Source organism: Erigeron canadensis, chromosome 9 (genome assembly GCF_010389155.1).
Source record: "Erigeron canadensis isolate Cc75 chromosome 9, C_canadensis_v1, whole genome shotgun sequence".
NCBI lineage: Eukaryota > Viridiplantae > Streptophyta > Magnoliopsida > Asterales > Asteraceae > Erigeron > Erigeron canadensis.
The window spans coordinates 25,015,817-25,039,054 of record NC_057769.1 but is presented as its reverse complement, the minus strand read 5'-3'; the positions used below and the strand labels follow the sequence as shown (position 1 = coordinate 25,039,054).

At 31.9% G+C, this 23,238-nt stretch overlaps 3 protein-coding genes across 4 annotated transcripts; 2 read left to right on the top strand and 1 right to left on the bottom strand.

The window, feature by feature from the left end:
- The first annotated feature begins 1,233 nt into the window (after positions 1-1,233).
- On the top strand, positions 1,234-12,620 carry LOC122583401. The gene is made up of 14 exons (XM_043755807.1): positions 1,234-2,187; positions 2,279-2,326; positions 5,880-6,875; positions 7,471-8,382; positions 8,895-9,044; positions 9,425-9,531; positions 9,979-10,339; positions 10,473-10,538; positions 10,635-10,685; positions 10,808-10,876; positions 11,047-11,258; positions 11,556-11,616; positions 11,720-11,835; positions 12,116-12,620. The coding sequence occupies exons 1-14, from the start codon at positions 1,234-1,236 to the stop codon at positions 12,513-12,515; spliced, it is 4,503 nt and encodes a 1,500-aa protein (XP_043611742.1). The 3' UTR covers positions 12,516-12,620.
- A 560-nt stretch (positions 12,621-13,180) lies between these two features.
- Positions 13,181-15,986, bottom strand: LOC122582481 (DNA-directed RNA polymerases II and V subunit 8A-like). Of its 2 annotated transcripts, none has more exons than XM_043754875.1 (5): positions 15,884-15,986; positions 15,031-15,129; positions 14,702-14,856; positions 14,228-14,328; positions 13,181-13,450 (listed from the first exon to the last, which is right to left on the bottom strand). In XM_043754875.1, the coding sequence occupies exons 2-5, from the start codon at positions 15,101-15,103 to the stop codon at positions 13,339-13,341; spliced, it is 441 nt and encodes a 146-aa protein (XP_043610810.1). In that variant the 5' UTR covers positions 15,104-15,129; positions 15,884-15,986; the 3' UTR covers positions 13,181-13,338. The 2 variants fall into 2 exon arrangements, with proteins under 2 accessions (XP_043610810.1, XP_043610811.1); XM_043754876.1 differs by having other exon boundaries at positions 15,889-15,975.
- Positions 15,987-19,010: 3,024 nt separating this feature from the next.
- LOC122583859 (F-box/kelch-repeat protein SKIP25-like) lies at positions 19,011-20,815 on the top strand. Its single transcript, XM_043756233.1, has 2 exons — positions 19,011-19,667; positions 20,164-20,815. Exons 1-2 carry the CDS (start codon positions 19,040-19,042, stop codon positions 20,676-20,678), a joined length of 1,143 nt encoding a protein of 380 aa, XP_043612168.1. The 5' UTR covers positions 19,011-19,039; the 3' UTR covers positions 20,679-20,815.
- The last annotated feature ends 2,423 nt before the right edge of the window (positions 20,816-23,238 follow it).

Below are 23,238 nucleotides of genomic sequence, written 5' to 3'. Positions count from 1 at the left end.
GTTCCACACCTAAACTCAAGTACCGAATAGCCTTATATTCTATTTTCCCTTTATATAAAGAGCCCGATAATTTATGAAGAAAATACAACTCAAAATATAATACTCCGTAATAGTCAAAATGGAGTCCAGCTTCATCCAAGCATTTGGACCTTTGTATCATTTTATGATTTAAAAAAGCGGACAATTTAGGATGAAAGAAACACCTGAAAATATAATAATCAAAATGGAGTCCAGCTTCATGCCTTCATCCACTTGAAATTTTTTATATCATTTTGTGATTAGATTTGTATGTATAGACATATATTGTATTGATATATATAAATCGAACCATGATTCCATCAGGCAAATACAAGCTCCACCAAACTTCACTTTGCAACTTCCAAACCATCATTCACACTCCTCATAATATGTATATATTTTAATAAAACTGTTTGCATACCTGAATACACACACTCAAGTGTCAATATTGGCAACAAATCAAGCACAACCAGGTTTGATATTTTCAAACTTTTATATACTTGTTCAATGCTGTGTTTTTGAAAATGTATAAAGGTTTAACTTTATTTACTTTGTGATTATATATCTGGGTTTTGAGTGATTTGATGTTTAGATATTGAAAAAGTGAAACTGTAAGAGATGGAAACACGTGGGGTTGTTGATGCACATAAAGTGTTTGATAAATTGTGCGACTCAGCTGAATATGATGATGATTTATTTGATGAGAGTTAATGAAATCTGTTGCTAGTTTGTAATCTCAATATGACTTTTGTTAAGTGTGTAATTAGAGAGTCAAACCACATATATTGTTGCTTTGGAAGTTTTTCAACGGTTTATATAATGGGTTTACTATTATTGAAAACCTGAAACACATGATTTGAAGGGAAAAAAAGCTAACTCAGACAATTGAAACAAGACATTTTATTCATATACCAATTAACTAGAAATTTGTTTCAGATCTTGACTTTTGATTTTAATCCAAAACTAATAAAGTTAACTTCAACTTTAGATGATCTAAATCCATGGTAGAGGAATGGTGGCCTTGGATTATTAATTAAAGGCTAAGATTTAAAGATGATTATTAAATCTTGACCCTTAATTTTAATCCAAAAGCCAAGATTTCCCTAACTTGACTCAAGTTAGAGAGTAACTTGTGGGAATCCTCATTGGATTAGTAGTTGAGTATACTAAATATTCTTTCCCACCCATTCTCACACTACAGATACAATTATCATCATGTCTTCTAACGGCTTTGAAAAGCCTATACCCATAGAATTCAAGTTCAAAGATATACAATTGGCCACCAACAATTTTGCGGCAGAAAATCTGATAGTAGAAACTAGTAATTCAAAGGTTTACAAAGTGCAACGTTTGCGATCAGAAGAGGATGAAGAAGTGGAGCTTATCAATGTCCTGGTCCACGTGCTAAAGTGCGCTCTTACAGATGAAGCTATGCTTGGACTGCCTGAAGTATTTGTCCCTATGATATCAGAAAATAATAATATAATTTCTTTCATTGGGGTTTGTGGGGAGGTGAAGGATGAAAATTTGTTGTTTACGATGATGGTCACTAAGGATGAAGCTAATGGAAGTCTAGATAAACATTTAAGTAGCCAAACCCTTACTTGGATTCAAAGATTGCGAATATGTGTTGGCGTTGCACGTGCAATACGGTACCTTCATCATGGTGTGGATGATAAGATAGGTATGGATGTGATACATGGTAACATCAAAAGTTCCAGAATATTATTAGATGATAATTGGGAACCTAAATTATTTGGTTTTGATTTCTCCGTTTATGCTGTACCAACTCAGCAACTTGTACGAATAAGTGAATATAGAGGTGCATTACAGTATATGGATCCAGCATTTGAGAAGACAGGGGGCATAAATCACAAGTCAGACGTTTTCTCCTTCGGGGTTGTTTTATTTGAAGTCTTGTTTGGGCAGAAAGCAAGTATTCAGAATGAGAATAAATGGTATTTTGCTGATTTGGCAAGACACCATTACGAAGAGAAAACATTGGATAAAATGATCGATCCGGATCTAAGACAACAAATGGACTCACAATCATTACACATCTTCTCTGAAGCAGCATATTGGTGTTTAAAAGAGAAGCGAGAACAACGTTTAAATACAAGTCAACTCATTAAAAAGCTTGAGAAAGCCTTGGAGCATCAGCTTAAACATGTAAGATGATCTTTTTGGTTTTTCTCTGATCTACCTTTTCATCCATGTATAGAATTAGTCTACTTCACTGATATAGTTCTCATTGATAAAGGAACTGGCACCAATCGCAGGTATGGATACATCGATTGACTACTGGAAGGTAATGAATTTGGAATTTCTCTCTAGCTTTTCTACCATGTACCACATTTAACATACCCCCGTACATGAAACAACAATTACTCCGTATATTTTTGAATTTTAATTTATGATAATATATTTGGAGTACAAAACAAGTATATAAATATAAAACAAATAGGACTATATGTTGACCTTTTGATCATGATAATTTGATGTACGAAGATTCATGAAACACAAGTATATACACTAGATTAAACTCATGCGTTGCATTGTTAACTAATGACAACTAAGCCTAAAAATATTTCTTTTAGTTATATAACAATAATTAAAAATATGTTTATTTTGTTTGGATAAAATGAATACATGGATAATATAGGATCTAACTAAATTCTATTTTTTTATATAAAAATCATATAAGTTTATTAAAAAAAATAATGGTTACTAAAAAGATTTCATTTAACCATAATTTTACACATAGGATAAATGTTTAGTTGCCAATACAAAAAGGGGAGTGATATATCTACAACTATTTTTTGTCATTCACCACAAATGTACATGTTGTATTGTACAGTGTACAACTGTATAAAACACGCATTGTTGTGGATGGATAAAAACTGTTGTAGATATATCACTTCCCACATACAAAAAAAGCCACATAAACATTTAACTATCATCTCTTAATTATATAGAGATTTCTATCCCGTTGATTGTTACATATGATAACATCCTATTGTCTTTGTCATGGTATTTTCCATTTAATATATTATACATACTTATCCACTACAATATCAATTTAATTAATTACTAATACAATGAATTTTTTATTTGTTCTATATAAATGATCACTGTCAATTTTTTTATTGTTTTTATCTAATTTATTAAATACTTTAATAATAATTAGACAAACTTACATTTACTATAAAAAAACGAATAACATATTATCATAACTCAAAAATTATAATAATATTAGTCATAATACCCGTACGATGTGCGGTATCTAAGTCTATTCTATCATAAAGAAATTCGAATATGTCTCCATCCATGAGTTTTATATAAATTGTGGGTTAAAGTAAACCGATGATCGAAGCTAAGTTATAATAAACAGTATTCATAAATATAATATATGTTTAGTTAAAGTTTTGGATTTACCTTAGATTTTTACAACCACATCAAAATCAGAACCTGTAAGCATAGTGGATGATGGCAAATAGCCTTGTGACTTTCGATCGTAAACTCAAATTTTTGAAGTCTTCGTGATAATAAATTATTATTATAAGTAATATAAATATATGAGTTGAAGAATTGAGAAATAAAAAAAGGTATTTTTATTAGTGAAAAAACGATCAATCAAATAAGGTTATGATGAGTTTTGTATCTATAAGTCAATAGTTAGAGTTTAATTATAAGTTTATTAAGGAATTTGAATCTTTATACAATTAAAAAAGCTGATTTAATACAATAAATCAATTAAAAGGACACGTGTCGATCCAGCATTACGCTATGTGTCGTTTCAAGAACATCTCAATCCTGTTTTAATTTATTTGTAGATATCATTTTAATTTTAATATTTAATATTATAAGATTATAACATTTAATATAATCAAACTATGTTATTCTAAAAAATTTTACATGTTTTTCTAATTTGGAACCATATTGTCGATCATATTATTTTTTTATTTAATGCAATAGTTAAATAAACAAATAATATAGATTCCGTACGTTTTAATTAATAAATATGTTTTAATATAGTTTCTTATTATTGTTCAAATACGATTACATAAGTTTATATTTTTAACTATATATATAAATGTAGTATTATTAAAATACGAGTATGACTAAAAGGACATTTGTTGTTTTAATATAGCGTCATGTGTTATTTAAAGACGGCTACAATCCTGTTTTAGTTTATTGGTAGATTGATTTATATTTTTTTTAAACGTTAATTAGTTTTTTTTATATATACATTAAGATGGTATTATTTATGTAACACCTGATTTTTAAAAAATATGAACTTCACAAAAGCGTTAAACAAAAACGTTTACAATTCCTACTAGAATTGTCATTTATTAACTCCCGATGTCAAGAATCCATGACATAGCAACAATAAATGAAATCCATAAATGTCATCAACATAACTGAACATCAAGTAAACATATTGCCTAGTCTTGTAAAAACTTAAAACATAACAATAGTTAATAAAGGTTCATAAATAAGGTCTCAAAAAGTGGGATCACTAGAGATAGCTAAGCAACTCTATTTTGTCTACCAACCTCACTAGCATCTAATAAATCTTTATTGACTAACATGAGGAATACAACACATTTCAACAAAGTAAGTGTCAGTTAATTAAAGCCGACAAAAAAACCTTTAACTTTTAGTTATATTAATAGTTATAGAAAAAGTATCATTAATTTACAATCTTTGTTTCTCATGATTAATTTATACTTTTAGCTTTTATAAAAGAATAAATATTGCTAAATACTTAATTTATATAAAATTAACACTTTTTATTTTATCATGATTATTAATAATTAAATTACTAAAAACATATATTTACAAATATATTCTAAAAAGTTGTCTATGTTTTAATTGGTGATGGTAATTCAATACACATAATAATTTAAATCTATATCCTAAGACTACAAACTATTTACTCGGTAAATTGAAAGTATTAAAAAAAATGTTAACTTCTATACTAATAGAAACTTCTACATATATTTATTAATTAATATCTAAAAAAATTCACCAACCATATAAATGTTTAATCTGTTACATAAAGAACTAAAATACCATTTATATTATTCGAACATGTTTGTTTTTAGGTAAGTATCAAGTTCTTAACATACAATCTATTATACATTAATCGCAAATAATAACAAAAATTTATTTATCAATTAGTTTTCAATATAATAAAACTAAATAAAATATTTATACAAAGTACATCTCTATTATTAATAATTTGAAGTATACATAAATTGACTAAGTATGACCTAGTGCATAATTATATGTTGCAATTTCTTGAATTAAGTCAAAAAGGATCTTAAGGTGTTGATTCACATGAAAGCAAAAGATCAAAAAAATATTAAAACAAATTTCATCTGTAAAAAATTATTACAAAAGATGAAATAAAATATATGTTGTTTTAGAATTACATTAGTTTATTATGATTTTATTTACAATCCTTACATTTAAATTACCAGTTTGTATTTTTCTTTTATTTTTAAATTTAAATTTATTAGATTTACTTTATTTGGATTTATTAAAAAATTCATTATATTTTAAAAAGGGCATTAACCTCACATGTATTTTACCCAAGACTAAATATAGTAGTTGTTTACAATAAGTTTTCATTTTAATTTGTGATATAAATTTCCTAAGATATCAAGTGATAACAAGCTTTAGTGAACAATACTAAATTACGAAAACTTTTATCTTAATGGTTTATGGCTATAGAAGTATAGAAACGGTTTTTTTTTTATTGTTTTTAGTTTTACAATTAGTATATGTAGAGAATCATTCACGGAAAAATATTTGTATTCTCGTTCTTACAATCCAACTTACAAATAATGTTGCAGGGAAAAAACTTGGACCACCTTAGGATCCAACTTAGTGATATAAAGTTGGCAACTAGGAACTTTGCGGAAACAAACCTTATTGGTTCGGGTGGATATGGTATGGTGTACCGAGCAGAACTCGATCATTATGATAGTAGAAATTCCATATATAGAGAAGAGAAGGATAGAGATGTATGGCCAAAAATGCGTAGCATTGTAGCTATTAAACGTATCCTAGACGCAAAAGGAAAGCAAGGATTCTATGAAGAAATTGAAACGCTTACTAACTGTAAGCATCAAAACATAGTCTCTCTTCTTGGCTTTTGTGACGAAGATCCTCATATGATCCTTGTTTATGAGCTTGTCTCAAATGGAAGCCTTGAAGATTATTTGGAAAGCACAACTAACTCCATCTATCTTACATGGGCTCAATGTATACATATATGCCTTGATATTGCTCGTGGACTGGATTATCTTCATAGCAGCACAAAGGACAAACCAACCATTTTACATCGAGATATAAAGAGTGCGAACGTTCTATTGGACAACAACTGGAATGCAAAGATCGCTGACTTCGGGTTGTCAAAACGACGCCCTATGAATCAAAAAAGAAGCACCATCATGACTAATATGTTAGCTGGCACAGAAGGGTATATAGATCCTGAATATAAGGCGACGGGTAAGTTGAAGAAAGAATCTGATATATACTCTTTTGGTATAGTATTATTTGAAATAATGAGTGGGAGGTTGGCATATGATAAATCTTTCTATGTCGGCGAAGAAAAGGGGATTCCATCTCTTGCACGACGACTCTTTTGTGAGGGAAAGTTAAAAGAGATGGTAGATCCTAATTTAAAGCAAGCTTATGGAAATATCTTTATGATAAATAGAGGACTCGATCAAAATTCTTTGGACACGTTTTCAAAAATAGCATATCAATGTATAGAAGAATCTCAATCTAAGCGTCCAACAATGGGAACTGTCATCAGTGAACTTGAAAAAGCATTATCCTACGAAGTAAGTCATTTCTTACACAATATGTCTCTCTTCTTTTCTTCCTAATATTGATCCCACACGGCCACACCTACCGTTCCAGACACATAGTTGAATTTATGTTCCCAATCAAGATTGTATACGGTAGAACGAACAGAATGGTTTATATTTAACATATTACATAAATCTTTCCCTTGAGATGTATATGGATGATAGGGGTTTGTCGTCGAGGTATTTAATCTGGGGATCTATTCTATGAGAGATCTCTCTAGCGCGGACCCGGTTAAAACAACGTATATTAGACCTCCCGACTTTTGTGACAATTCACACTTTCAACAAAATAAAAAAATAAAAACATATATATAATAATATATAACTTAATTCTCTATGTTATTGTAGTAATTACCCAGAGAATTATGATTTAAGTCAAGATTAAACTCCCAATAACGATCTTACAATCTTTTAAAGTTCGTTCACATGTAAAACGTTATAAAAAGTTGATGTTGTAAAAGGAATTTTTTTAACATGTGATCTAATACATATTTTAGTGATTTAGAAAAATAAGTAATGGTATATTAAAAATAAGTACTAAATGTACAAAGGAAATGACAATTCGCAGGAAAACCACAAGGACAAGCTGAATATTTCTATTGAAGACATCAAATTGGCAACACAAAACTTCAACGATATGAATTATGTGGGAAGTGGAAGATACTGGAAGGCATACAAGGGGGAAGTTTCACATGCTAATGATGATGGACATACAACTGTTATTGTAAAGCGTTGCGATACTCAGTATGATAAAAAAGACCATCAATTTTTGTGTGAACTTGATATTCTTTTCAAGTTTAAGCACATAAATATCATTGATGTTGTGGGCTATTGTAACGAAATGGATGAGAGAATTGTTGTTTATGAGAATCTGTCTAAAGGGAGTCTTGATAAGTATTTAAATGATGCTAGTCTTACATGGATGAAACGCCTAAAGATATGCATCGATGTTGCAAGGGGAATAGAGTTTTTACATAAAGGTAAAGCTGATGAAATGGGCGACGTGGTGATACATGGGAGAATCAAAAGTGCCAACATTCTAGTAGATGGCGATTGGAACGCAAAAATTTCTAATTTCGACATGTCCTCAACATTTCCACAGAGTAAGGAATTTGTTGATTTCATCAATGATGATAATGAAACATTGGGTTACCTCGACCCCCGGGAGATGGGGCAATCTTTAGTATATCCCCATTCGGATATATATTCAATGGGTGTGGTTTTATATGAGATTTTATGTGGGAGATTGGCATGGCAAGAGAAGTGTGAGGATCACTCCCAATCTTTAGGCCCTTTGGCTAAATGTTGCTATGATGAAGGAAAACTTGATCAGATGGTGTTTGAGGGCATAAAGGAACAAATTGTACCCAAATCATTGACTACATTTGAGCTGATTGCATACAAATGCTTAAATGAAGATGAATTCCGACCGGATGCATCCAAGGTGGTAGTGGAGCTTGAGAAGGCATTGGAATTTCAGGTATGTTGTAAGGCAAAGAATTATTATCCATTTTTATGCTAAAACTATATAAAAAGATATAGTAAATCACTTGCACAAGATTACGATTTCTTGAAATTATTTATTGTATCAAAGTGACAATAGCCAATCACTATCTGATCACATGGTCTCACACATGTTGGGGGTTACAAAATATACCCGGGTTCAAAATTTGCCAAAGGCAAGTGGAGAACTATATTTGAGAGAGCTATGTGGTGTGCGCTTTGGGTACCAATGTACTCGGTACAACTAAATATCCACCGTGAAGCTGGAACCCACAACATAAACTTAAAGGCTGATGGGTTATTACGCATACCACCTAAGTTAATGCTTAAGGGTTAAAAATTTATTTAGGTGAATCACGTTTTCTAGAATTAAACTATAGGGTAGAATCGTTATTCGTGCATTGCATTTTTTTATTTTAAAAAAAAAGGTTATGTTCTCACATATGAAATTAAGTGGAATTTATTAGATACATGTTTATTTTATAATAGGAGGATTTTGAAATATGGAAGACCAAACTTCCTAAAGATTACAAAGAAATACTTGAAATGTCAAAAGTCTCGAGTAACTACTCTGACAAAAGCAATAAGGAGCTCTATGACATGCTAAAAAATGGAATCCTCATTCAAGAGAACAATGTGGTAATTCTCTTTTATTTCTGTTATATTGTATTTTGGTTTTCATTTATGTTTTGCCCTTGATTTGCTAGTTTAATTCATGGTTACAATTTTCCAAAAAAAAACTCATTTTTATAGTAAAAATAAAAAATCATGTCAACAATTCTGGTATAGAAAAAAAGTTATAATATCTTGAATTAGAGGATTTCAGCATACGTGGAAAGCTTACTTTCCTGCAGATGAAAATTAGTTGCTATTGTTTTTTTTTTCACTTATGTAATTACTTTAAGGCTTGAAGCCTAATGATCAACTAATTACAAAATGTCTTCAAGTAATGGTCTAAGTTCATTCTTTCATATTAACATAATGGAACTGGGGTTTGATATAATTATATTGTACAACAGTGGTTTTCACTCGGTGAGAATGGAGAAGGAAATGAAATGATATCAGCAACAAAATTTTGGTATAAAAGGCGGTGGTCACGTAAATGGCGAAATGTTCCAGAATCAAGGTTAGTCTCGATCTCTTGTGCTTTGTGTGTTTGATTCTTATGTGCTTGAGATAAGTCATTCGTAAATATACTTATGAATCTCTTCTTCTATCTAACCAATAAACTGAAATATATTTTTCAATTTTAAACGTGACAAATTTGAAATTTGTAGGTCCTCTAAACAAATAAAACAATCCAAAGCACTGATTATAACCATACTACCTTCTTACTGTTATACACTTATACTATAGTTATATCATTATCATACGAAAAGTTCATAGAGATTACCCATCACCCATATTAATATGAGTCCTACATGTTACTTAACGACAATAAATTAAAAACCGATTGCTATTAGATTTCAAATGCGAAGTTGGGTTCATTCTAAAAAACTGAATCGCTTTCATCTACTCTTTTGGGAAACAAGTAAATGACTAATTTTGACTTAAATGTCTAAAACATCTGCAGGTTCCCAAAAGTAGCGGAGGTGCTCGACGTTTCGAATTTAATGATTCATATCAACATAAAAGCTCAGTATTTATCTCCTGGTGTCAATTACAGGGTTCAGTTCATCTTCAGATTTTGTAATTTGACAGAATCTAAAGCTAAACGGATGCATGTGAATTTGAAGTACAAAAGGGGGAATGAAACCTTACATGCATATTTTGCAACATGGAGAGATGATGGGTGGATGACGATTGAATTATGTCAGTTCTTGTATCGTGAAAATGATAACGATTTTGAGGTTCTTCTAGAAAGCTTTTCACGATGCTATTGTGGAAGTAACAACGTATATGTTGAAGGAATTGAGTTTCAAGCCATTAACAATGCAAGTTTGGAAAAACTCTTTGGTTTCTATACTAGATTTCTTTTCTTTATATTTAAGATTAGTGGTGATAAAATAGGAACATTATCATGTTCAAGATTACGAATTTATAACTTAGTTTTTAATCATTATGCAGGCGCTACATGAAAAATTGGAAGGAAGGTTAAATGAAATCGAAGCAATTGACATTGCTAGCTTTGAAGTAGTCGTTGGTTCCTATTACACATTATTTTTACTTTACTTTATTTCAATTCAAAGCTGAGCCCAATGTATTGAAACTCCTACAAATTCTGCACAGGTATTAAAAAATGAAGAAATCAAGAAGGCAGAGGAAGTATATGAAGTAAATGTGAGTGTTAATAGTTTGAATGAGAAGCTTGTTACATAATTATTAGATCACAACCATATGTCGGAACCGTAATGATTTTCTACACTTCTAAAAGTAACACGCTCTATACGATGTTTATGCAGGTGAAAAATGAAATGAATAACTTAATCCAATTAAAGCAACTCCAGAAATCAAACAGAAAGAGAGATAAGGTGCAACAATAACCAAGTACTCCTGTATTAGTTATGAGGGTGAAATTGTGATCGTATAGTAGACTATATACAGTAGACTAGATACACTAAAAGATATGTCCTCTTTGTTTTCTCTTTATTATTGCTAGAATTCAGATATTAACTGTTTTGTTGTGTTGATATACGAATAGATGCGGTACTTGCTTAGCAAAATGAATATGCCAAGTGAAGTGAACACAAAAGAGGATCTTGTAAGTATAGCGAACACAACAAAAAATTATCTGGTAGATAAAGTAAACACAAAGAAATACCATATTCTGGATAAAGTGAAAAGAAAGAAGGAACATATGGTAAACAAAGTGAAAGATCATTTGGGTTATAACTTGCCATTACCGCAATCAAGGTATGCCTTTTGATCTAACTTCATTAATTCTTCTTATTTCTGACCCTCAATTTTCCTTGTAAATTTCTCATATATTCACATATACATCTTTATGTTTGGAATTTACGCATGATAACTTTAAATGAACATTTATATGTGGTCGCTTTCTCTCTGCCATCAAGTCTCTTATCATTATCATCACTTGTAATCTTGTTCTTATATATTTTGTGCATTCAGACCGGAGGCACATCAATAGGGCCAATGACTAAAATTTCATCTTTCAGATAATAAATTCTTTGTTGATAATCATACATGCAGGGTTGAAACTGAGTATAAAGAATTGAATAAGCGATCTGAAAACTATGACGACAGTGAAGAGGTCCTTTTTAACTTCTCTCTAGTTTGTATTATATTGATATGATTAAATAATGTATATTCCTTATGTCTTTGGTAATAAATTATTTTAACCCTTGGATCAACAGTCAATCTTACTAGGCAACGTGAACGACAAGAAGCATCTTATGCTATCTGCGAAGGAGGTTCTGCACAACTATACAAAAGTAAAACTTATTCATTTGAAAGCCTCATCCCGATCCAGGTTTGCCTTTTGGACTAATTTCATTATGTTACTTGGTTTAATGTGAACTTGTCCTTGAACTGTTTCTCACGTGAACAAGTAAAAGGTGTCTATTTAGCTTAAATTTGTCATTTGTAAAAGCAAAACTTTATTATCTGAAATCAAGACATGTCACTAAATGTCTAAATGAACCAAAATTAGGTTTACTTCTTGGATGTAGATTTCTGGCTGTTATATGTACTTCCACTGTAACTCTGTAAGCTTTATTTGATCACATGATATATATAATACATACATCCAGATTTCAAGAGGTGGTTGAGCTGCCGTCACAACAAGTACTCCGTATCAAGTGCAGGATTGAAAGTCAAATATTGCAACCTAATACAGAATATGCATGTTATCTTGTGTTCAAGTTTTCAGAAAAGTGTTTTGGGCTCCATTGTCCGGTGATAGTACGAGATCTATACTACTGGAGAAACAAAGAAGCTGGAATCGTTTACTTTAAATCCCCTAGCTATTGGAATTTACATGATTTTGTTCCGCTAAAGAGGGAAGATGGATGGATGGAGGTAATTGTTTGGAAATTTAATTCAACTTTGAGACTTCGAGGTAATTTTGTTCCTGTTCATTTGAAGATGATAACATATGAAGGAACTTTGTCCGGCCTTATTTTATGTGGCATGGAGATTCGGGCAATCTGAGAAAACATTAACCATGAGGTTGTCCTTGTATCCATTTCTTATGCAAGTATGTACCTGTATTTATAAAACTTATGTAAATCACAGTGCTCCATCTTTAACAATCCACTCACTCGCCTACCATGCTTAATCATTACTAATGTGTATATTTTAGATAGAGTTTAAATCTCAGATCAAATCTCATTTCAGCTCTTTTATAAGTTGGGACCCTGTATTTTAATCCAATGTGTGGTATACTACTTTATAAATTGGGACTAAACTAATGCCCATTTACTTGAAGACCAACAATGAAGCTATCGATGAAATTTTCTGAATATACGGAAAATTATGAAATTCATGCAAACCACAGGGAAAATTATTCTTTAATTTCATCTTGCACTTGGTGGCGCAGATAGTTCAAGTGAAATTTTGTCTCTACAACATGATCATTATGGTCATTGTTTTCAGCTTAAAATGCCATGACCTGATTTTAGTAGAAAAGAGAAAAAATATGTGCATCCTTCTGTTTGATTGTCAAACTATATCTGTTACATGAGTCTGTTTGTTACCTGAAAAAATATAATTGTAATAGATTGCAACTTGTATCTGGCATGATCAAAAACAAGAAATGGGAGTTGTTAGCATAAATTAACACGAATGAGAAAACAGCTATTTTAGTGGAGCAGTAATAAACACTAAGAAATCTCACTAATAAAAACCTAGAGATCAATGTGTCATGTGACCATATAGTGATCACAGCAAACAGAGTTCACACAGATATAAACGATAATGATTAAAAAGCAAAGTTTCATCTAAGGAACTAGCACCCAAGCAAGCTGAAACACATTTACTCCTTCAGCAAAAGAAGAAACAGCCTTTGATCAACCTTAAATTTAGCCATTTTCTCGGGAGCGCCCTTCATCAGCAGCTGAAGCCCTCCAAACGATATGTACACAGCCCTGTGTCAGTTTCTAGATCAGCAGGCTACTCATAACATCGAAAATAATGTTCCTATTTAAGTAGGCAAAAGTGAAGTGCGGAAAATGATTATTAATCTCTTTCCAGATACGGAGTATATAATTAATGCTTATATCATCCCAAAACTTCACAGAATAAGATGAAATTTTTTGTTTCAATTGTACTTTGTCCAAACCAATAACAATCAACAGAGGAAGCTGTCAAAAAGAGTTGATTTTTTGGGGTTCGAGCAGACTTTAAATATAATTTATGCAGATCTACGGGTAGCATGCAAATCTAAGGGTTGCAACTTCAACCTGTTTACTTGTAATAAAAAGGGTAAATCGGAAGGAACCCCTTAACCCTTGTCCCGCATTGGTACCTACACAACCACCCACCCGTTTCTGGATTAACCGAGGCTGTTCAAACAGGCATAGGGCAACTAAAATGCAGAGTATACGGCCTAATAGAAGTGTTCTAGTCTCAAACGAGTCAAATTTAAAAATGTAGAGTATATATAGGGAGGAAATCTTGTTCTGGTTAAAGTCACCTCAAATGTAGTTTAATGCACAAAACCTACTAAGCCCAAAATACAAAAGCCTAAACATGCCTAATCCAACAGGTCCCTTTTCAACCTATATCAATTATCAAATCATATTCCATTCATCTTGAGCTTAGTTTGACTCTATTACCCCAACCACACGTTTTGTCACCTCTACAAGTAGCAAAAAAGAAATAAAATAATATAAAAAAAAAAAAAGAGGTGATGAGACACATACACTTCAACTTGACCACTTTGCTGGTTCTTATCGTCTGAGATCTTGTATAACAGCCCATGCATGACATACTCGAATCTGTCGGCAAGTGATTTTTTGTTACCCTGTCATCAAGTTGGAGCACACCAAGTTTGTTAATATCTAATATCAATATGGTACAGAGTATACAACTTCGACCATTTACAGGCTTTTTTTTCATCTCTGACAGGTAAATCCAAGTGATTAAAAGTCCCAAAGAGTACTTTTAAAGCATAAAACAGCCTATATAATCTCAATGGGAAATATGAATTATTATGGAAACAATATACCATTGAGATCACAGAAAGCAACTACTTATACAACACTGAAGCATAAGTGTTTCAAACCAATCCGAACAACCAGTGCAAAAACAACCAGGTTTGACTGATTACCCAACCTGTCCACTTAGATACCCCTAATGAATTGAAATGGTAACCAAAAGCATCAACTAAAACTTACATCAGAATTGGTGGTAGCAGCTGAGCCATCTTCATTTAGAGTTTGAGACAAGACCATCCTATAATTCTCTCCGGCCCGCATAGGGTACAACTGTGAGTTTACATCCAGCACAATGTGCATACCAGATTCCTCGGCTCGTGCTTGGACACGTGAAACTGAAGGTAACATGCATATTCATTGGATCGGTATCAGCATTAGAGAAGAAAATTCCGACCCGTTTACTTAAAAAGGTAATACTTAGCTTGCCATCTTGTTTTATACGCTGAACGAAAATCAGAAATGTGTAAACATAAGTTTAGCCAATGTAAGTTGCCATTGAGAATGATTACCTTTGTCATACTTTTTACCATCAGCATCCAGCCCAATGACCTTAATGGTATCATCAAAATGTGGGTTAACCATCCTTGCTCCACCTGGCTCAAGGAAAACTTGAAAAGCAAAAAACATGTTCAAATAAGAATATTACGGAGAAAAGAAAACTTCACTTTTCAACTTTGTAACCGAATTAAGAAAACACAACTTTATGGGCCTGTTTAGTTGTGGAAGCCTAAGCATGTTTTCCAAATAACTATTCATGGAAAACTCAAAACACATAAAACGTGTTCAAATAGCATTTTTCCTGAAAACTTTTCATTGATAGAGTTACAATTACGTTCTATCTAGCTTATAATTAAAATTTGGAAACTTTTCAATAGTTTTCAAGTATAATTTCTATTCAAGAGATGAAAAACTTGAATCACAACTAAACTCGTTTTCAAAACTTTCAATAGTTTTCAAGAATCAAAAGATAAAAATCTTTATCTCTTTTCTAGAAAAAAATAATAATGGAAAATCAAAAAAACTTTTCTGTACCGAAACAGACCCTATAGTTTCAACTACTTCCCTTTCTGGAGGTCAAGGAGGTTTCTAAACTAGAAAATGAAACCACATAAACCCGATTCCTATAATTTCAATAACTTTCTAGAAATCATAGTAATATGTCAGTATGTCACTAGCTTTTTCAACAAATAACTAAATCATATATAAATTTTACTTAGCTAATTGATAAGTTTAGGTACAGCCAGATAATATATAGAAAGAAAGTATATAACTACAACCCTAAAATTAGCAACAACAAAAAATAAGCTCACTTTTTATAATATTAGCAGGAAAAAGAAAACTGGAGATATAAGAAGAACAAACCTTACAGGATTCTTGAATTTGGTTTTGCCGCCTAGTACAAGAAGAACCCTAATTATGTCTTGAGTTGAGTTGAATTATAGGTGGGGCGTTGAAATGTGGGAGTATCCAACCGGATCAGGTTTTCATAACCCGGGTTCCTAACCCATTGAATAATGGGTTGGGTTGGGTTGGGTTGGGTTGGGTTGGGTTGAGTTGGATTGGATTTGGGTTCGAGTTTGGAAAATGTTTTTGCTTTACTAGAACGGTACTCGCGCGTTACGGTGCTGATAGAGATGATGACGGGGTAGTGATATAATGGCGGTGGTGATGGGGTGATCTACCTGACGGGCTTCGCCCTTAACCGTACAGACTCCACCTTCGGATTTAAAAATTCATTGAAAATATATTAAATGACCACTCTAATGAAAGAGAATGAAAATTTAAGAACACTCATATAATTTTTATAGTTTATCGATGCACGGTTTTTGAGATAAAAGATTTTGAATGAATTAGAAGAATAATGTGATTTATGGAGGAAAGAGAAAAAAAATTGATTAGTTGAGATTTGAGGAGAGAGAAAAGGTATTATAGTTATTTTAGGTAAATATAAATTAGATAGGATGAGAATTTGAAAAATTAATTAAAATCAATAATGAAATTTTAAGTTCAATGTTGAAAATATATAGGAAATATGTTTTATAATATAGTATAGATACGAGTTTGGGTACAGAGATGGAATTCTTCGTTTAGAATTTATTTTCCACGTTTAGGGAATTAGGGTGAAGGGTGTAGTTGTAAAAAAACTAGACGGGGGTCTGCGCGATGCAACAATGATTGTAGTAGCGACAAAGATGTGGCTACGGCAGAATTGATGGTGGCGATGTGCGGTGGTGGTGACGTGGTGATGAATGTAAATTAATTGATATAAGATGAGTTAATATGGTTATTTAAAAGTTGGAATATCTATGTTATAAGTTATTTCATTAAGGATATTATAGCTAAATAGGTGAAAATATTTAAAGTAGTTAATAAAGAAGATGAATAATATAATTATTTCAAAGAGGAATAAAGAATAGGTAGTTTGCTTTATATAGTAATAATGTAGAAAGAAAAAAATTGACAACTTCTTGCAACAAAATTAAGCCAATAGAAATACAACACATGTACACACCAAAAGTTATCAAGATATGCCAAAAATAAAGTGTGGTTATCAAAACTAGGTAAAACCGCCTAAAAACTGTAACATAATGACCGAAAAACTATCCGTTTTGTAAAATATTTGGGCTCAAAAATTGGGAGTTGGGAATTCGGAACTTAGGGACGTCATGGCTCGCAACCAAAGGTTTATTCCACCAAGATACGCTCGGATCGTCTGAGTCTCATTTTTATGAAACTTTGTATCATCATTGCCATTCCAACTCAAACCGACAACATAATAACTTGTTCGATGATATCATTATTGGCAACCTATTTAGTTTTGCGGCCAGATATTGCTTTAAAATGATACAAAAACGACAACACTGCAACTGAATAAAGATTATGGCAACGTTACCGCTAAATTAATGCTACCGAGCTCATCACCAACTAATTAACGACATATGAAGCAACAAATATACAGTATATCAGTAATTTTTAGCAACAACCCCAAAAAAGGGGTTGCCAAAAACATGAACAATATGGTCGGCGATGAACATGAACTCCCAAACAAAGGGAGGACACATGCAAACACCCATAGTTGGAGCGCCGATAGTGATCAATGTAAAATATTAAAGGTGGTAGTTTAGTTATTTTAAGGGTTCAAAATTGAGATATCTATATAGTAAATTATTTAATTAAGAGCATTATATAGGTATATTAGGCGGAGTGCGATATCTAGATGGCTGGAACTTCCAACAATGAACCCTTCATGTCCTAATGATTTACTTCAATGGGTCGAAGACTTGAAAAATATTTCTCTAAAGAAGAGAGTCATTCAGTTGATAATTTTTTGTGGATGGTGGATAATTTAGAAATTCATAAATGGAGAAGTGTTCTCACCAGGAAAGTTCAAAAAGGATTCCCTCATTGATTCAGTTGTTTCGTACTCATACTTATGGTTTTTAAGTAGATGTAAAAAGTCTAGCATTTTTTGCATCGATTGGCTTAAGAATCCTCTAAACGCGATGTAAACCTCTTTTGTACCTATCGGTTGATATCTTTTCAACCGTTGCATATTTTAGTAATAAAAGTTGTTCTTATAGGAAAAAAAAAGTAAATAAAGAAAATTAGTATTTTTGGTGTTTCAAAGAAAAAAAGGGGTCAATTGCTTTATTAAACAGTATAGAGTAGGTGCAGATGTTTAAATTAATATATAAAGAAGAGTGATATTTTTGGTTTTGCAGATGCCGTATATTTAAAAAAAAAGAATCATTTGCATTGACTTACTCATTCATTGTAGTGCTTAAATAGATACCATGTAAGTAGTAATGGTATCAAGAGGAATATCCAAAAGAGGTAAAATAAAAAAGTTCATGAAATACATTAGAAAATCTATAAGCAAAAAATTTATAACAAAATTTAAATTTTAAAAAGAGCATTAGTCCCGCTTCAGTCATCTTTGATAGGATGGGGAGTCCTTCAAGTTAGGAAACCAACTTGAGTCAATCCAAAAACTTTTTGACATTTGGATTGAAATTTAAGTCAAAGATTTAATAATTATCTTTTAAACTTGACCCTTATTATAATCCAAGGGTCATGATTCTTTTAACTTGACCTCTCAAAGTTGTTTTCAATTTGAAGGAATCTCCATCCTCTTTGATATCGGCCCAATATATATAAAAATGAAATTTTGTTTCAAATAGTTGTTGGTCGTTACAAAAGATAAAAATTTAGTGGATTGGATACTTAAACCCTACTAATATATTAAATTCAATAAACCACAAAAAGAAGAAGAAAAAAAAAAAAGTTAAGACTCACTCATTTATTTTCTTCCAAAACCCTTTTTTTCTTAGAACCTACGACATAGACACCCAAAAGATAAAGTTTAATTGGTACTCATAAAAAAATGTGGTTCACTTTTTCTAGAACACCATTATGTGGTTGTATATATATATATACAAAGATTGAAACCACAACCATTGGTTCGTTACACAAAACCACTAAAAGTCAACATACTAGATACATACATACACATATTCCATGAATAATCAATCTATACATTCAACCTTAAACGATGATCAAACAACTACAGATGATCCACCACTACTACCCGGATTACCAAACCACTTAGCCCAAATAATCCTTTCAACCATCCGGCCATCCCTTCTCTCCGCCGTGTGCCGCCAGTGGCGCCACCTAATATATACACAATACTTTCCACCTTTTTTATCACTATATGCCATAGTTGCTAATAATAGTAATAATGACGTAAATTTTTTCACTTTTGATCCTATTTTATCCAAATGGACAAAGTTACCTCCTCCTATAATCGACCCGCCTATACGGTTTTTATATCGACATCCTTCGTTTATATCGCGAAATTTGTCTATACAATCTTTAACCGTGGCCGGGTATTTAGTCCTCATTGCGGCCACGGATTGTAATTTTTTACCGGCTTTGATACGTCCTTTGGTTTTTGACCCTTTTGTTGGAAAATGGCTTCTTGGTCCTCCTTTAAGTTACCCTCGACGGTGGTGCGCCACCGGATGTGTTGGTGACACCGTGTATGTTGCTAGCGGTGTTGGAGCTCACTACCGTGGTGATGTGGCCCGGATGGTTGAGAAATGGGATTTTAAGAAGCCGGGAAATCGCAACAAATTAAATAATTGTAAGCACTTTTTTTTCCAACTATATAGTAACAAAATCTCGTTTTCTATATATATAACATTGTTTTCTCCATAAGGTATGGAGAAATGATAGTAACAAAATCTCGTTTTATATAAATCAAAAGATAAAAAGACTGTTTTCAGAATAATATCTGATATTTTGTGAGAAATGAAGATTAATCCCTTTACCTAATCAACTTAAAAAGTGTAGCACTAATTAACTTTTGTTGTTTTAAAAGTTTTCTTTGTGAGAAAACTTAATGTTGTGCTAAAAGTTAAGACCACAAATAGTACTAGTACTAGTACTTATTTCTAAAATTGTGTGCATAAATATTAACTTCACTTACATTTATAAAATGTAAATATGAAATAATATGTTTACATAATGTTACTATGTTAGATTGTTAGTAATAAATGAAAGCAAATGAAACAAAAGTATATATATTTTTTTTTGTATAGCCTGTAACATGCACAATTTGAATGTTATATTTTTTTTAGCTAGAGACGAGTGGCGGTGGGAAGAGGTGGCCGGGTTAAAAGATGGGAATTTTAGTAGAGAAGCGGTGGAAGCAATAGGGTATAAAGGAAAAATTTGCATGGTGAATATGAAGGGCAATGCAGGGAAAGAAGGCGTCGTTTACAACGTTAAAGAAAACCGATGGGAGAAAATGGCGGTCGGGATGGTACAAGGTTGGAACGGGGCGGTAGGCGGGGCGGTAGAGGAGGAACAAGAGATAATGTATGTTGTGGATGAAAAGAGTGGTAGTGTAAAGAAATATGATGATAAAAATGATTGTTGGCAAGAGGTGATTCAAGGGTCGGAGCGTTTAAAAGGGGCGCGGCAAATGGCGGTCGGTGGTGGCAAAATTTGTGTTGCTTCTGGTGATGGTGGACGGATTACGGTGGTGGACGTGGCGGCAGAGTGTGGTAGAATGTGGGTGGTGGATCCACCAATGCCGGAATGTGAAGTAATTTCGGTTCATATTTTAGGCAGGCCTTGTAATATTAGTTAATGGAAATTTTAGCGTAGTTCGTTAGATTCATTATTATAATTCACTTGATATTAAAGTAAGTGAATTTTTATATAATGTAACGTATTTTGAAGAAGTCTTGTCCGGCCTTAGATTTCTTTTAATAGATTGATATCTTTGAAAAATATTTCTTTTGACATGTGATGTTATATTTTAGTTGCTTAAGTTTATTCGTTAAAACTCTATTTTAACATTTGTTTAAAGTGTAATGATTAGAAACTCTCACTACTTGTTTATCAAAACGAATTCCGAATGTTATTTCGTTATTTAGTCATCATATATATTTTTTTCTTTTTAGGGCCTTGTATTTTTTGGATGTTTTTTCTTGGTCAGTATTATTCAGAACTAGCCATTCTTTTTGTTATTAAAGCAAAGTCGATTTTATATACCAAAATGGTCTAAAAGGACAGATATTAAACTTTTAATTACTTCAATAGGAAAGTCTTTCTAAATAATGTATATTAGCATTAAAAATCATAAGAATTATCCCATAACAGTATAGAATATATGATGTATCGATATAAGTTATCCGCCCCTATCGATAATAAATAGTATTAAAAACAACAAAAACAATTAGACGACATGGTTGGGGTTGTTTCAAATTAGTATTGTTTATTTCTAAATCAGGAGATGAGCGAAAAGTAGTTTTTAATTTTTGTCGTTGTTGGTCGCATCTGGCTAAACACTTAATTTCTTGCTCGAGATAGAGTGCTAGCAAAGGACCGTATAAATAATGCTATTTGAATCAGTTGGACCCCTACCTTGGAATTTCGAGTGAAAGAAGTGTAACGTTTTTTATTCTTTGCTAGAGGATATATATGAATATATTTGAACCAAGCTACTTTCGTTCTTTATTCTTTGGCCAAGCTATATATAACAAATTTGAATTCAAGCAAGTATGCAACAAATAACATGTTGGAACGGTAATTATTAAAAAGTTGTGACAACCTCACTATTTGAAGATTGTGAATATTAAACAAAATGCATGACAGTCCACTACTTTCTTTTCTTGTAATATGATAATGTGCTTCTAATTATATATCATGTATAACTATACTACCGAGTATCTTATAAAGTATTTTGTTGTTTTTTAAAATTTCAAAAATAATTTGAACTACCTAAATTACCCCTTTTTTTTCTCACTAATTTAAACATCTCTATCTAATATACCTATAATACCCTTAAATCTCAACCACTCATTTTCTACTCTATCCTCAAATCTCAACCACTCATTTTTTCTCTCTTCTTCATAAATCATTTTATTCATCTAATTCATTCAAAATTATTTATCTCAAAAACCGTATATCGATATATTATAAAAATTGTATGAGTGTTCTTAAAATTTCATGTTTTTTCATTATAGATGTCATTCAATATACTTTTGACGAATTTTTAAATCCGAGTACGGAGCCCGTACGGCTAAGACATTTGGCTATCACACTCTATGACTTATCACCTCCTATGAACTATCACCCCCACCATCTCACCGCCGCATTGCGCGGGTAGTATTGCTTGTATACTATAATAAGTTAAATGGTTGTGTATACTATTATAAGTTAAAGAGGAATGATATTGCTACAATAACATTTAGCTATCTATAACAAAACATGTATGCATTATACAATTGTAAACTGTACAATCAAATATGTACATTTGTTGTAGATGACAAATTTATGTTGTAGCAATATCACTTCCCTAAGTTAAATGGTTGTGAATTGTAACTCGTCTACGTGTTAAGTTACTATTAGTCCATTTTACACCTTGTATCACTATTCGGATTTTGTCAAATCACATTTTGTTCGCGTTTTCTACTACGAGTTATTTCTAGGTTTTTTCTCAAACGAGTTACTATTCGTCCGTTTCACACCTTGTATAACTATTCATCGCATCCCATTCGGGTTTTTTCTACTACGGGTTACTTTTTGATTTCTTACATAATTTTTTGCTTTTGGGTTTTCAAATTATTAGATTGAAAACTTTTATTCCTTTTTTTATCGCTATTCGAATTTTACCACATGGTAGTGAATAGTAACTCGTATGCGTGGTGAGTTACTATTCGTCCATTTCATACCCTGTATCACTATTCGGATTTTGTCAAATCGCATTTTGTTCGCGTTTTCTACTACGAGTTATTTCTGGGTTTCTTCTCAAGCGAGTTACTATTCGTCCATTTCACACCCCGTATAACTTTTTGAATTTTTCCAAATCGCATCCCGTTCGGGTTTTTTCTACTACGGGGTACTATTTGGTTTCTCACATAATTTTTTCCTTTTAGGTTTTCAAATTATTAGATTGAAAACTTTTATTCATTTTTTTATCACTAATCGAATTTTACCACATCGCATCCCATTAGGGTTTAAAATTACGTGTTACTTTTTGATTTCTTAAATTTAAACAAACCTATCCAAGACAAAACGATTGTTAATCAGTCAACACGACAATTAAGACTTGCAACGTGGGGCTCAAAAACTTGCTAGTACTATACTAAATGAATAGCTTGAGTGGCGAATTATTATTCGTCCATGTTATAACCCGCACTATT

Excerpts from the sequence above, each read along its gene's own strand:
- LOC122582481 (XM_043754875.1), bottom strand. The coding sequence starts at position 15,103 with ATGGTTAACCCACATTTTGATGATACCATTAAGGTCATTGGGCTGGAT. Across the intron at positions 14,329-14,701 it reads CTGCTACCACCAATTCTGAT|GGTAACAAAAAATCACTTGC; the intron begins GTAAGTTTTAGT and ends ACTTGATGACAG. Across the intron at positions 13,451-14,227 it reads CAAAGTGGTCAAGTTGAAGT|GGCTGTGTACATATCGTTTG; the intron begins GTATGTGTCTCA and ends AAACTGACACAG.
- LOC122583401 (XM_043755807.1), top strand. The coding sequence starts at position 1,234 with ATGTCTTCTAACGGCTTTGAAAAGCCTATACCCATAGAATTCAAGTTC. Across the intron at positions 11,617-11,719 it reads ACTATGACGACAGTGAAGAG|TCAATCTTACTAGGCAACGT; the intron begins GTCCTTTTTAAC and ends TTGGATCAACAG. Across the intron at positions 11,836-12,115 it reads AAAGCCTCATCCCGATCCAG|ATTTCAAGAGGTGGTTGAGC; the intron begins GTTTGCCTTTTG and ends ACATACATCCAG.
- LOC122583859 (XM_043756233.1), top strand. The coding sequence starts at position 19,040 with ATGAATAATCAATCTATACATTCAACCTTAAACGATGATCAAACAACT. Across the intron at positions 19,668-20,163 it reads TCGCAACAAATTAAATAATT|CTAGAGACGAGTGGCGGTGG; the intron begins GTAAGCACTTTT and ends TATTTTTTTTAG.